At 36.4% G+C, this 14,422-nt stretch overlaps 3 protein-coding genes across 3 annotated transcripts in view; 1 reads left to right on the top strand and 2 right to left on the bottom strand.

Annotated features, from left to right (window-relative positions):
• The window catches only part of Hmt4-20 (Histone methyltransferase 4-20), a 6,900-nt gene extending 6,610 nt beyond the window's left edge, over window positions 1–290 (bottom strand). The window contains exon 1 of the mRNA XM_018510225.1: window positions 16–290. The gene's annotated coding sequence lies outside the window, so the exon portion shown is untranslated. The remainder of the gene's footprint in view (window positions 1–15) is intronic.
• Window positions 291–2,053: 1,763 nt separating this feature from the next.
• Window positions 2,054–5,904, top strand: LOC108762943 (mitochondrial ornithine transporter 1). The gene is made up of 5 exons (XM_018510210.1): window positions 2,054–2,416; window positions 4,579–4,815; window positions 4,959–5,122; window positions 5,193–5,468; window positions 5,548–5,904. The coding sequence occupies exons 1-5, from the start codon at window positions 2,260–2,262 to the stop codon at window positions 5,719–5,721; spliced, it is 1,008 nt and encodes a 335-aa protein (XP_018365712.1). The 5' UTR covers window positions 2,054–2,259; the 3' UTR covers window positions 5,722–5,904.
• A 193-nt stretch (window positions 5,905–6,097) lies between these two features.
• LOC108762942 (FAST kinase domain-containing protein 5, mitochondrial) lies at window positions 6,098–9,643 on the bottom strand. The gene is made up of 7 exons (XM_018510209.1): window positions 8,454–9,643; window positions 8,218–8,379; window positions 7,991–8,143; window positions 7,124–7,352; window positions 6,940–7,023; window positions 6,557–6,856; window positions 6,098–6,210 (listed from the first exon to the last, which is right to left on the bottom strand). The coding sequence occupies exons 1-7, from the start codon at window positions 9,464–9,466 to the stop codon at window positions 6,133–6,135; spliced, it is 2,019 nt and encodes a 672-aa protein (XP_018365711.1). The 5' UTR covers window positions 9,467–9,643; the 3' UTR covers window positions 6,098–6,132.
• Window positions 9,644–14,422: the final 4,779 nt, after the last annotated feature.

Below are 14,422 nucleotides of genomic sequence, written 5' to 3'. Positions count from 1 at the left end.
CGACGCGTTACTTACCGTGAGGATGCTCTCCCGAGAACGGACCTCTCGCATCTTGCGGTCGGTCGAGCTCCTAAAGCTAGAGCGGCGCGGCGACGTGCCTCTCGCGTCGCGACGGAGACGCGCTCGCGGTAGCTATCATGGCTGGGCAGTATCCGAACGAGAAGGCTCGGAAGAATCGCCACGGCACGGCTGACGGCAGGCACGATACAGTAACAGTACAGCCACAGCACGACACAGCGGACACAGCGGACACAGTGCGACGCGACGCGATCTACGGCACACACTTTCCCTCTAGCGTGTGCTCGGTACTCGCACCTCGCACGGCGTGTGCGTACGCACAACGCTGAACGCACCACAACGTGAACGTGAAACGTTGCTGAACGTTGCGAATGCAACGTTCGGTTCGGTGCCCACTCTCGTAACTCAACAACTACGAACGACGGCGACGGAACCGTCGCGTCGGTCGGCGTCTCCGGACGACTCCGGCGACGCCGCTAGTCTCAATTCCGTTTCTGCTTCCTCGGGTGAAAGACGAAGAAAATAGAGGAAAACAAGAAGAAAGAGTGGAGAAAGAGAGAGAGAGAGACAAAAGTCGGATATCAATCGCGGCCGCGAGGCGAATTCATGTTTTGGAATGTCGTCGGTCGTCGCGACGTCGTGCCTAATGTCGGAGCCCCGCGGAACTGCCTGTAAGCCAGGCGTCGCGATCCTTGGCGATTTCTTTTTTCTTTTTTTTTTTTTTTGGTTTATTCTCGCGTCGCGACGCCGAATCCGATCTCGCGAAACCGTTCCGCATGAAACGATCGCGGATTCGGGAATTTCGTGAGACGGAATAAATTCTCGAAATTGCTCCAAATCGCCCAACAGTCTAGGGATTTGGGCGATACGTTCATCTGGGGATGTTTTACTCGTCCGGTGTTGGGACACAACGACGCCCTGCGTCTCCATGGCAACCCACCGCCGCGTATCGCGTATCCTGACATTCTTGGCAGGCATTCGCATTCTTCGCATTTCTCTCTCTCCCTCTCCCTCTCTCTCTCTCTCTCTCACTTTTTCATAATCTAACGACTAGCGTGGACTAGCGTGATTATATTATTTCATAATATTATTATTCAAATTAAAATTGCACAACCAATCTGGATTTCGTATATTTGATCGTATTGACCAAAAGGTTTACTCTCCAGGGAGGCATAAAAATACAAAGAAGAAATAAATTAACATTCGAGACGCCAGCGGATAATTTTCCATTTGTCCATCGTCTTGAAAAACTCGATAAAATACTTCTTTCCCCATAATACCTATTTTTATCAATATAGATTAATTTTAATCTCGGTTTAATAAATTATTACAAATCCGTTTAAGAATTATAACTTTTATCTTAAATTGTATTACAATAAAACAATAAATCCGTGGGCTGTTCTTTTCAGCTAAAATTCTTGCACCATTTATTTTCTCTCTTTCTCTTTTCAATACGGAAAAAAAAGAGGAAAAGGTTGCAAATTCAACTGAAAAGAACAGACCTCTATTGCAGCTGTAACATTTTACCCCGGATCTACAATAGAGTTTTAAATCTTAAGCCATAAAAGAAATGGACAAATCATAGTCGATTATTCTCCTCGAATTCGACTGTAGTTGGTTAATTTCTTAAGATTTAAAGTACCTATTGTAGATCCGAACTTAGATTGCTTTCCTTTTAAGGAATACACAGTCGACACAAACATCGTTGCCATGTGTTTCCTTCTTGACAATCATGACATTCAGTGAACAATACAAATAAAGATAGAACGATACTCTAGCTTATGTTGGCTATCGTCTAAAAGGAAAGTAGCCTCGTTTTGTGTACTGGCTGTGTTTTAAAATATTCATTGCTATTGCATGCTACAAACCTGTAGCGCACGTAACAAACTATAGATTTTCAGTTTCTAATAGTTTAATATGTCTAAACACAAGAATTCTTTCTCTCTCTCTCTCTCTCTCTCTCTCGTTCAAAAAGCATAAAAATAAAAGTCGCGAGAAATGCGACGGAAATTCTTCTTTTCAGGGATTTCTGACAGGCCCAGCGATTTCTCAAGCCGGACCTGCTCGTAAAATGACAACGTGAACGACAAGGCGACGATATCAGCTTCTTTCTATAGAGACTCATATACATATATATTTATAACGCCTCGCGAGACGCTCAATCGCTAGTATCGCCCGTTGCGTGTGGTTGGCAGGCGGTTGTGGTGGTTGTATCTGTTTTATCGCCCGGGACAAAAGCACATGGCCACAACGAAAGAATTTTTCGTCCGGACGATGACCACGATGACGACAGGCAGCGTTGCCGGGCTAATCAACACGGAAGTACCCCACGTGCCGACGGAAAACTGCCGCGGAAGCGTCAAGGAGGGCGCGATTGATTTCGTGGCCGGTTCACTCGGTAATTGTCTCGCCGCGCAATTTTCTATATAATCTATATCTTTCTGTTTACTCACGAATCTACTTATGCTAAAATCGTTCTTTCCATATATTAAACAAAAGATCGATTGTTCTATTATTTATGTTGTAATGAATTGGTACAGACTGACAAGTCGATTACAGTCGATTGTCGATCAAAATAATCGGAATTTACTCGAACGCGCACCAAAGTTACATCATATTCTATTGAGATGATTTTTCCTCTCGCAGCGAAATATTTCTAATTCCTGTTTTTGCCAATGTAGTTTATATATATATATATATATATATGTATATATATATGTGTGTGTATAATAAATTGAATCGTAATCTATAAAATCTTAATGCTCGTTAGAGGCCACGATACTGATTATATTTTGTGTTGCCATTGCGTGAGCTAAATTGTTTAGCTTCATCTTTTTCGTAGTTCTAAGAATTAGAAAAAGATAGAGGATAAAGCCTGCGGCACACGATGCGTGCATGATTTTTCTGCTGAATTGCGTTTAGTAAATTACTAGAATTGCATTACACAGGGGCATGTTCGGATTCCCATTTGGATGCTCTCTGGATCATCCGAATGCCATGTCCTTTCGTCTTTGTTTATCGAATGTTTGTTAAACAAGGATGGCATGACATTCGAGGAGCATTCAGGTGAAAATCAGAACAAGCCTCAAAACGCAGAATTTCTAGTAATTTACCAAACGCAGGCAATCCAGCAAAGAAACACGCATCGTGTGCCACAGGCTTAAGTTGAACTGACAATGAGATTAAAACTTAGTCTGCATTAATTTGTGTGTAGAGACGGTCTCGATTCTGCCAATGTAAGATTAACTTTAATATCGATTTAACTCTTACTTTTTTTTTCTAATTTTAAGAATTCTAAGAATTAGAAAAAGATAAAGAATAAATGAATCGAAATCAATGTTAATTTTACGTTGACTGGGCCTAAGTTTGAGAAGAATAAAATTACGAAGATCTTAAAAAAAAAAGAAATTGCTTAAAAAATTGTGTAAAGATAGAAAATTGTAAAATACAAGAATAGAAAAATTAAAAAGCTTAAAAAGTGAAAACTTCTGGAAACTTCGTTTCTTAGCAAAAAAAAACTTGGTCTATTTAACTTTAAAATTTACGATATTTATAAACAAATAGAGGTATAAAATATGGGTCATTATCGATGTATTTAAAATTAATCATTTGGTTGCATTCCCAGATAACAAAGTGACATTATTTCTCATTTTGACGTCAAAATGACGTCTCCCAATCAGAAACAAGTCAACTCAACATTAAAAGGATGTCAAATTCCAAAATAATCATTAAAAGTCTCATTACAACTCAACATTAAAAGGATGTCAATTCCAAAATAATTATTAAAAGTCATTTTTTAATCATTTACAATTCATTTTAACGTCATGTTGACGTTATTGTGACTTGTTGTTCTGCTTTGATCTTGGGCTTTGATGACGTTTTAATCAAAATGATGACAAATAACGTCAGTTTAAGACTTGAGTTGCTTAATGTCTATCTACAGTTTATCATAAAATTGTATATTCTGATATTTAGATAAATAACACGTTTATCTGTAATAAATTCGATGGAAAGATAACGATAATATCGATCTGTTCTGTAACGTTATCTTTCACGTAAATATCCGACTGATAAATCCAATTGCATCCAACTTCTAAATCACTCCAACTAGTCGCGTTCTTATGCGATCTATGATTGAAGAGCAAAAACCAATTGTTTTGTATTATGAATTACGCGGAAATTTGCTGTTGATAAACTGTTGCAATCTAAGAATATTGTGAATTTACAGCTGTTTTTAATTTATTAATATTATTAAGAAATGTTCATTTTTATTGATAAATTGATCAAATCTTAGAAAAAATTAATACTGCAATGTTAATTATATCTTCAGTATTTACGTAAACAAGTTTAGAGTTCATACTAGAATAATGATTTAATGGTACTTTTGCGATAATTTTTCAATAATTTTTCCTCTCTATTAAATGTGAAAAGTATAACAGACAAGTTACTTATCATTAATTGCCAGTAGAATAATAATTTCGTGAAAATGCTTTGAAACATTCTATTGAGAGTCTCTGTATTTTCTATGTACAAGCATATTATTATTTTTTTATTTAAAAGGTGGTATAGCGCTCGTTTATGTGGGCCAACCATTGGACACGGTAAAAGTAAAGATGCAAACCTTCCCATCCATGTACAAAAATATGGTGAATTGTTTCCTCCGTACGTTAAGAACAGACGGTATCGCAAGAGGTTTGTACGCTGGAACAATCCCTGCGGTAGTCGCCAATGTTGCCGAGAACTCGGTATTATTCGCGGCTTACGGCGGATGTCAAAAAGCGATCGCTCATTTATCAGGTAAATCATGAACTATGATAGTACAATTAATATATAAATATGAATTATTTTTTAAAAAACCAATGCTTAACTAAAGTAAATTAAAATAATTTATGCTTTAATGAATAAATAATATGCTTTATTTTTCTTTTTTTTTTTTACAGGTGTACAGAGCGTGAAAGAGTTAAGTTCTTTCAGTAACGCCTGGGCCGGCTTCTTCGCTGCATTCTTTTCCTCGTTGACGCTGTGCCCGACGGAGTTAATAAAATGCAAGTTACAGGCTATGAGGGAAGTCGAACAGATGGCAACTACCACGGGAAAATCCATGGTAAATAACGTTTCATCTTGTTTTAGAAATTTTGATGGCAATTTTTTAGTGACACTATTATTCTTCTCAGAAACCTCGTATAGGACCATGGAGTTTGACGAGGCAAGTTCTTCGGGAACATGGTGTAAGAGGCCTATTTACAGGCCTCTCCTCGACAATAGCTCGCGAAATGCCAGGCTATTTCTTCTTTTTCGGCGGCTACGAAGCCACGAGAGAGTTATTAGTTGCTAAGGGTCAGAATAAGGATGACATTGGCTGGCAAAAGACGATGGTGGCTGGCGCGGTTGGAGGTACGATGCTCTGGCTAGCGATATTTCCAGCCGACGTTGTTAAGAGTAGAATACAGGTATGTTTTCAAAGAACTAAAAAGATGCGTCTATTTCTGAATTTTTTTATCTCTTGTAACAAAATATCTTGAAAACCAGGTGCAGAACTTGAAAATGCCCGCCTTGATAGTTTTCAAGAATATCGCACGGCAAGAAGGTATGGGCGCTTTGTATAATGGATTAACACCGACTTTAATTAGAACGGTACCAGCGACTGCAACATTGTTTGTCACCGTCGAATACACAAAGAAACTTATATACAATTATTTCTAAAATCGATTTCAACATTTTCGTTTTCTTACGTGACCTGATACCCTACGAATATTCTACACAAATGTGCATTTATTGTGAACTATGTATTCTAAAATTATACGTCAAGCGACTTCAATGTCTATGGTCGGTATTCATAGTCGATTCTTATTTCAAGACCGTCTTAAGTATTGTCTTAAGACGCTAATGCGGCCCTCTGATTGGTTCATGGCATCTTAAGACTATACTTAAGACGGTCTTGAATATAAGATCTGACTATGAATACCGGCCTATATCTGTAAATATAAGAGAATAATGTATATATATCAACAATGTATTCCAAGAAATATTTTATATTACAAAAAATATTTTTTCTAATAAATAATGTATAAGATGTCCTTCTGAGACATTGTTATGTTGAATAGTTCTAACATATTATTTAATAATAAGACTTTTGATGTATTCACATTTTTCCCGCGGCGATTGAAGTATGTCCCAAGTCATATATGATATCTGCAAAAAAAATAAAACTTTCTTGCGTTACATGTATTACTATAATTAAAGTTCATTATTTAAATCACTTTAATTAAAAATATGGTTAGACTAATTCTAAAATGTCAGCATTAATTATAATTAGTTATATTGTACATCACTGTATTTGCATTATAACTGAATATTATGATTAAAAGAAAAAAATGCTTAACTTATAACATAATTTCATCAACATAGAATTTGATTGATCGACTTTTTTTGAACTTGAAACTTATATCTTTAATATTCAGAAAAATAGCTTTTTGTATTTATAATACATTTCTGCGTTCCTATTATATATTGATATATTTATTTCGTACACACTTACCATGACTGGCTTGTAGCCAATTATAGACAACTGTCTCATTTTTACAGCTAACGCTCCAGTAGGTTTATTTCGACAATTCCTTATTAATAATCCAGGATGTCCTATGACGAGGGCAATCCACCTGACGTTATTCGAATTCTCTTTGTCCACTCGTTTAATATCAATTTCTTCAAATTGCGATAAGTATTTCTCTGATGGCATAAGCTGATTTTGTTCATTTAAACATAAAACAATGTCCTGTGGTGTAAAGTATGGTAACGGACGAATTATCGATATATCCGTCGTGTTGTTGAACAACTCCTATTTAAAGATAAGAATACTTTATGAAATAATATACACGTAAAGGAAAAGATTAGCTTTTAGGCGGTAGTATATGTGTGTACCTGACATGTTGCCAATACGTTCGAGAAAAGCATATTCGCCCTAGTCGAGCTTGAGTTAGTGTTCAGACATAAGTCGTAATATTTCTGTAATTATAAAATTTATTAATAAGTATCATTTTTCGTCGAACTTATACAACATATGACAAATAATTCGATCATAAATAATTGATTTTTCTTTGCTTACCTTTTCTAGAAAACTTCTTATAGTAGGTTTCAGAAATGGACCATCGTATTCGGGTACTTCTATTCGAAGACTGTAATCAAGTACGAGGTATTCGCGCGAAAGAAAATGGTAATTCCCATGGCACGTTTTAGTCACGAATTCAGGTGCCATGACGTATCTGATTAAATCCATGGGAAATATACTTTTTATTGTCAAATATCCTAGAATACGTGAAGCTACATATGGAAACCTGTCATGGGAAACTCTTGTAAATATCTTTAAAATGGAACAACTCTTTTTTTCTAAGAAGCAGAAAAAGAAGAATATGATTTTTAAATAATGTAGTTTTAAAAATTATAGCCTTACACGGTCTAGCTGGATCTTAATGCTTGTATGATTCTTATGTGAATTTATATACTACGTATGTAGTCCCACAGAAACGCGCGCCGAAAAATTTCCGGTCTTGAAACGCTAACTCTACTAAACTACCGCAGTAATATCACGAGTTAAATTGACTAGCAATTTTAACAAATTTTTTTATGCTTATTCGCATCTTCGAAACGATCTTAATAATGATGAATAACATATTAAAATCTGTAAATAATTAATTCTTATTGCGAAAAATATTACCTCGGCCGGGAGTAGAACCCGGATCTCTTGCATACCGTGCGAGCGTCCTGAGCCTTTAGACTACCGAGGCAGGTGGGACTGTTGGAGGTGTTTCTGTGGGACTACATACGTAGTATATAAATTCACATAAGAATCATACAAGCATTAAGATCCAGCTAGATCGTGTAAGGCTTTGATTTTCTATAGTTTGTGTTATCACATGTACGGTCCTATAATATATTATATTATTTAAAAATTATGTTATTATTGGATAATTACTTCTGTATCTCGAATGCTCGAATAGTATTCCAAGTAGTCCTCAATTCCTCGATTACGTTCTGGTAGACGCTCGAATTGATATCAAGCATAGTAAAAGTATAAATGAATCTTTCGAAATCCTTCAACCTTGCAATCTTTAATTCCTTATTTAATCTGGAATTGGATCAATCATAAGCATCACTTATCACAAATATTAATGCGACTGCAAATATAAAAATAAAATTTACCTTGTGATTATTCTGTCCATGAGCTCTTTGTTGTACACAGCAGTTCTTCCACATGCTTGCGCGATATGTGTTAAAGATGACAACGTGTAATGTGGCTCGTATGGTGTCAAAATTTTCAATAAATCTAGAAGCGATTTCATCTCCGTAAGATTTGTGCTGTATCTGTAAGTAGAGTATTAAAGATGAAATCAACATTTGCAAATCAGTGTATATTCAACACATCAAATTTATCTTACCGTACTAATTTTATAATGCTTGCGATGCTCACACTATGCACTTCATTTATTTCAGCTGCAGACCTTTGGATGATATAATTCAGAAAATCTGCGCTTTTAATTTTCGTGCTAGTCTTGAAAAAACCTAACGCTGCTATACCTAGCTCGTTGATCGACAATTCATCCTTGCATCGTTCCAAATGATACTCGAATTCGTACATATTTATAGGTGGCTTCCGATGTATGTTAAGAAAAAACAGAATCTGAACCAGGTGCTGAGGACTAAGTTTTTGAGGTTTGTTGCCTATATTCCTAATGGAATACCACATGTATTGAGAAAAGTAACGGTTAATCCTACATGTCATCTGATATATTATGTCACAGAGATATAATGTCTGCTCTATTGGCAACTTCAAGAAACGCTTCATACACTCTCTGTCTATCCGCATACAGAGATTGGAGTAGAAGTTGCAGTGTCTCATATGATTGTTGAACAGTACCAGGTGCCGCATTATAGTCATCAGTTCGTCATTGGTCAACTTTTCTATTTTTAGATTGCTGAAAGCCTTCATATATTCGAATGACTTGATTTTCTCCTCATTATTGTGAGAAAAGTTATAGGACAGTTTCTTAATGGCGGATACTATTTCAACGTTCGTCCAAATCAAATTCCAATCCTGTTCCAGAATCTCCAGTGCTTCCTTGTTTGTAACATGAGCATATGTCGTGCTCGGCTGCATCACGATCTTTTCATACTTCCACGAGTTCAGGAAGAGATTGTGAGCGTATGCATTTTCTTGTATTCTTTCTGGACCACTGTTGTCCTCGTTCTCGTTTTCGTCGTCGATGATAGGAGTGGTAGTATGTACTCCCAGGGTTTTTCCCGAATCGATACATGCCACGCTCGGAGTGCTATACTTATGCTTTGGTAGAGCACCGTGTACCCAGTGCGCGAAGTTGCCATTGTCAGAGCCTCTCAATAACACCGAATACACGCCCCGGAGATGGCATAACCGCTGCATGAGCACGTTCATTGTGGAAGACGAGTAAAAGGATGTTATTCGTTGAAGACTTACACTATGAATGATTTCATTAATATTAAAATTTAAGACATTCGTCACAAATTTCCAGAAGTAGATTCTTCCCTTGTTTTTATTCTTGCTTTTTACCGGTTGTTGGAGGTTAAAATTATGTACCTAGTACTTAGTAGATCCGAGAGTAGATCTTTCTTTGCATTGCAAATTTGAGGTTAGAATATGTATAGTGTTAAGGGATGGGCGATGCTTCGTCGATTATACAAAAATCGATGTTTTTCCAACTCAACAATCGATGCTTGATTCGATGTTTCAGAATTCGATTAATCGGTACATCGATCTTTTTTTTAATGATATCGATTATGGTTGGCTCTCATTGATCTATCCAAAGATATAACTATCCAAGTCCTAACTCCTAGATTTATTAGAGACTAGAGAGGCAGTCCCTAGCAGGCATTTAATTTATTTATGAAACAATTTTCTCATTACTAGTAAATATTTTTGGTAACCAAGAAATTGCTTTCTGAAATAAAAATTATATTTTATAAAAAATAATCAATGTACGGTTTCTAATAGTCATCATAAATTTAAGAAAAATGTTCTATTATTAACAACAATCAGATTCAAGTAATGACATTTGTTAGATTTAATAAAACAATTTTCTACTGACAAGTAATTATGTCTTTATTAGAATAAAATATTTTCTTCATTGATAAATTATTTGCGCTTCAGGATAATATTTTATTGGAACAAAAAACAAATTTATTGTGGCAAGTAATTAATTCTTGAATCAATAAATTACAGTTCAAGAAAATGTGTTTATTTGAAACAAGTAAACTTTTTTTTCTGTGGAGGTACATAGAATTGTACTCTATTTTTTTTTGTATTTTGTGATAAAAATAATTTTAAAAATTATAATTCAATATATTTCTAAAAATTAATAATAAAAAAAAAATAAAATTTAGTCATCAGTTTTTTCTTAAATGATCGATTTTTCCAACATCGATGTTGTCTTCTACGATGAATCGGTTAATTAAAAATCGGACTGGGTCATAATCGATTATTATAGAATCGATGCTTTCCTTGTGCATCGCCCATCCCATTTAATAGTATACGACACGCGCGCGCGCGCACACCATATGCACACACACTCCTAAAACTTCTCGACATGACATCTTGTATATAAAATGTGAATTTCATAACGCAATTGCGCATCCATCTTGAATTGCCAGCGCAGTTTTCTTATTTTTTATTTTAAAATATAAATTTTTTCCTAACATCGTCTAGAGAAGATCTCTTTATAATGTCTTTTAGATATCTTTTAGACATGCACTGTTTGGATTCCTACTAAATTAATTTTTCATTTACTATATTAAAAAAGATAATAAAAATAATAATATATATTTATATATAAATAACAATACCAATAGTAATCACTATATATTAGCTACATAATAATAAGCTTCATTTCTTAAAAAGATTTACAACTTTCATAGTAAATAATTCAGTTAAATAGCTTTCTTATTTTATAAAAATACTTCTATTGTTCTTATTAAAAAATATTTTAAGTTTATAAAAATATAATAATTATTAGAGTGGCACCCAGTTGGACACGGCTCAATTGGACACGAGCCACTCACAGCGCTTGAGACTACAAAGCTCCTAAGCACCGGTCGCTGTGATTGGTGGTGTCCAATCGAGACGTGGGGTGCGTTCCGTTTCTCGCATGATGCGCATAATGCGTCGTTTATCCTTGTTGCTCATCAAATGTTAAACAAGGACAATGGATGCATCATGCGCGTTACGGAACGCACCTGTGGTCAATCGGGATCACCCCCAAATTATAATAACTAAATTTCGATTTTGATGCTGAATATACTGCTATCATATCGATTATACCCAATACGTCTCTAAATTATTCTTGATACTGTCATGTCTTCCAATGTCATCATGTCATAGCAGTCATGGTGTCAGTTTCGCGAGACCACTCGAGCGGGACGTACGCATCATCTCACCCATTTTTTGAAAAGTGTTTCCGACTTCGACTGTGCATTGTGTTACATTATTTGTCTTGATTACATGGTAATTATTCAGAATACCTCCCTCACCTCCGATTTCGATAAAATTAGGCTCATTCGACGCGTTTTTGCATGAAACGAAAGAATCTGGCAGAAAAAAGTGTCGCTCTGCCTCGCGAACCGAGATATTTAGCGTTAAAGTTGACGACTATGGAGGTTAGGAAATCTGTCATACCGACTATGTGTGATAAATTAAACGTATGCAGTAGTGCTTAGACAGTGTCCGCTTGGAATATTTGTAACCCATGTAGACAGTGGGATATATAGACAGTAATGCTTGGGTTCGAGGCGGCGTAGCCGCCCCGAACAAAATGTAAATATCATATCCTACCCGCTTGGGGCCTAACCGCCTAGAAGTTACAGCGTAGACAGTGTCCGCTTGGAATATTTCTAACCCATGAAGACAGTGAAGGGGTGTGCGAAAACAGTCTTTTTAACTAGATAGTAGAAAGATCGCGTTCTCACACCCCACTGTCTACATGGGTTAGAAATATTCCAAGCGGACACTGTCTACGATGTAACTTCTAGGCGGTTAGGCCCCAAGCGGGTAGGATATGATATTTATATTTTGTTCGGGGCGGCTACGCCGCCCCGAACCCAAGCATTACTGTCTATACATCCCACTGTCTACATGGGTTACAAATATTCCAAGCGGACACTGTCTAAGCACTACTGCATACGTTTAATTTATCACACATAGTCGATATGACAGATTTCCTAACCTCCATAGTCGTCAACTTTAACGCTAAATATCTCGGTTCGCGAGGCAGAGCGACACTTTTTTCTGCCAGATTCTTTCGTTTCATGCAAAAACGCGTCGAATGAGCCTAATTTTATCGAAATCGGAGGTGAGGGAGGTATTCTGAATAATTACCGATTACATCATTATTTCGTCCCATTCACCGGTTTGAGGTGACCGATGTATCATACGTTGGTTACATAATTTATTTACGATTCTGGCTGGAATCGTCGCAATTTTTGCGGCGAGTGCCATCAATTTTGAAGAAAAAGAAAAGGAAGGTGTCATGGTGTGCAGGCGTGTGAGCCACAAGATTAAGCACGAGCATAGTGAATCGAGCATGCTGAATGAATTATAAGTATTTGCACAATGCAGTTGTTACTATATGATAAAATAGGAAGTATTTTTAAAGAATTTTGATTCTTTGAAAATATTTACTATTTTAAAGTAGCAACTGCACTGTGCAAATACTTAATTCGTTCAGCATGTAAGCGTGTGCGCGAAATTTTATATATATGTGTATGTATGTGTGTATGTATGTACGTGCATACATGACATACTAGAGACATCACTATGATAACGCGGATACTGTAGAGACGTACTGAAGACGTATTGAAGACATCTCAGAATAACTACGGTATATCACTAGGAGTTCTCTGCGAAGTCTACTGGATGAGAAACCGCGGACATAGTAGATTCTGAAGAAATATTCTGTATATTACAGACGCGTCTCGAATATCTTGACATATTCAACATACGTTTGCGATATCGTTCTAACGTTGTCAGAACGTAGATGGCTGTCTGGGAAGATTAAAATAATTTAAAAAAAATTAAATTAATAAGAATAGGATTACGAGCTAAAAAAAAAGCAAGGTTTTGACTATATTATTATACAAAAATTTATATACAAAAAATAAAAAACGAATTTTTCCGTTTATAAGAAAATCTATTTCCGAAAGTTTTGTGCCTCGACGATTAATTTAAGAACAGCTTTTTCTCTATTCCAAACGGGGTGATCCCGATTGATCACGACTCGATTGAACACCACCAATCACAGTGACCGGTGCTTAGGAGCTTTGTAGTCTCAAGCGCTGTGAGTGGCTCGTGTTCAATTGAGCCGTGTCCAACTGGGTGCCACTCTGTTAAATTTTTTGTTTTAATTGTGAGACAATTACCCATACAGCACAGAATATTGAAATAACGTTGTTGAGATATTGCAATGTTGAATGTTGAAGTGTCAATGTATTATAAATGTTGTATTTATATTGATTCTTCCACATTGATTATTAATGTTGTTGCAACGTTGAAACAATATTGAATATATTGAATCACAAGTTGAAATTTTATTGATTTTTCCACATTGATTGTTAATGTTGCTGCAACGTTGAAACAACATTGAACAAATTGAATCACAAGTTAAATTTTTATTGATTTTTCTACATTGATTGTTAATGTCCCAGATAGCATAAGGACATCCATTGTACGTCCATTGGACATCCGTTTCTGGACATTGGGACGTCCATAGGAAGTCCAAATTATGTCCGTCGAACGTCCTACGGATGTTCATAGGATGTACATTTGTCACAACTTTGTACGTCCATAGGATCCGAACACATCCAATTTTGGACCTATTATGGACGCGTTATGGACTAATTTTGGACATCTTTTTTAGTTGAAGACCTTGCTGCAATATTAGTACCCTAATAACACAGGGACGTTTTATGTACATCCTGTGGACGTCCTGCCGGCTAAACGGGACGTCCACAGGATGTCCTATTGTAATCCTAGGACGTCCTATGGACTATGACATGAGCGCCTCATTATGTCCCACATACATCCGCTGGACATCCATTGTGGTATTATCGGGGATTAATTTAGGATTAATTCAGGACTATTTTAGGACTTTCTGGACGATTTCAGGACTATTTCAGGATGTATTAAAAGTAAAATAAAATGATCACATCCACTCACAGAAACTGAAAGTATTTTCCACTGTTCAAGCGTTGTGAATAGGTGGTCAATTGTAAACATGGTCAAATTACTATAAGAAATAAGCAACAACACGAGAAAAATATCAGGGCGCTCCGAGTCTTGAACCGAGGCCTGGTCTCTCCTCTGAGTTGATAGACTTCCGTCCTG

The sequence above is a fragment of the Trachymyrmex cornetzi genome, unplaced genomic scaffold (genome assembly GCF_001594075.2).
Source record: "Trachymyrmex cornetzi isolate Tcor2-1 unplaced genomic scaffold, Tcor1.1 scaffold326, whole genome shotgun sequence".
In the NCBI taxonomy this organism is placed as follows: domain Eukaryota; kingdom Metazoa; phylum Arthropoda; class Insecta; order Hymenoptera; family Formicidae; genus Trachymyrmex; species Trachymyrmex cornetzi.
This window is presented reverse-complemented; position numbering and strand designations above follow the sequence as displayed.

Bases quoted from the DNA above. Each gene is read 5' to 3' on its own strand.
- LOC108762943 (XM_018510210.1), top strand. From the start codon at position 2,260: ATGGCCACAACGAAAGAATTTTTCGTCCGGACGATGACCACGATGACG. The intron at 2,417-4,578 runs GTAATTGTCTCG...TTTATTTAAAAG, and splicing joins TTTCGTGGCCGGTTCACTCG to GTGGTATAGCGCTCGTTTAT. The intron at 5,469-5,547 runs GTATGTTTTCAA...CTTGAAAACCAG, and splicing joins TTGTTAAGAGTAGAATACAG to GTGCAGAACTTGAAAATGCC.
- LOC108762942 (XM_018510209.1), bottom strand. From the start codon at position 9,466: ATGAACGTGCTCATGCAGCGGTTATGCCATCTCCGGGGCGTGTATTCG. The intron at 8,380-8,453 runs GTAAGATAAATT...CTCTACTTACAG, and splicing joins AGCATTATAAAATTAGTACG to ATACAGCACAAATCTTACGG. The intron at 6,857-6,939 runs GTACACACATAT...ATCTTTAAATAG, and splicing joins ACGTATTGGCAACATGTCAG to GAGTTGTTCAACAACACGAC.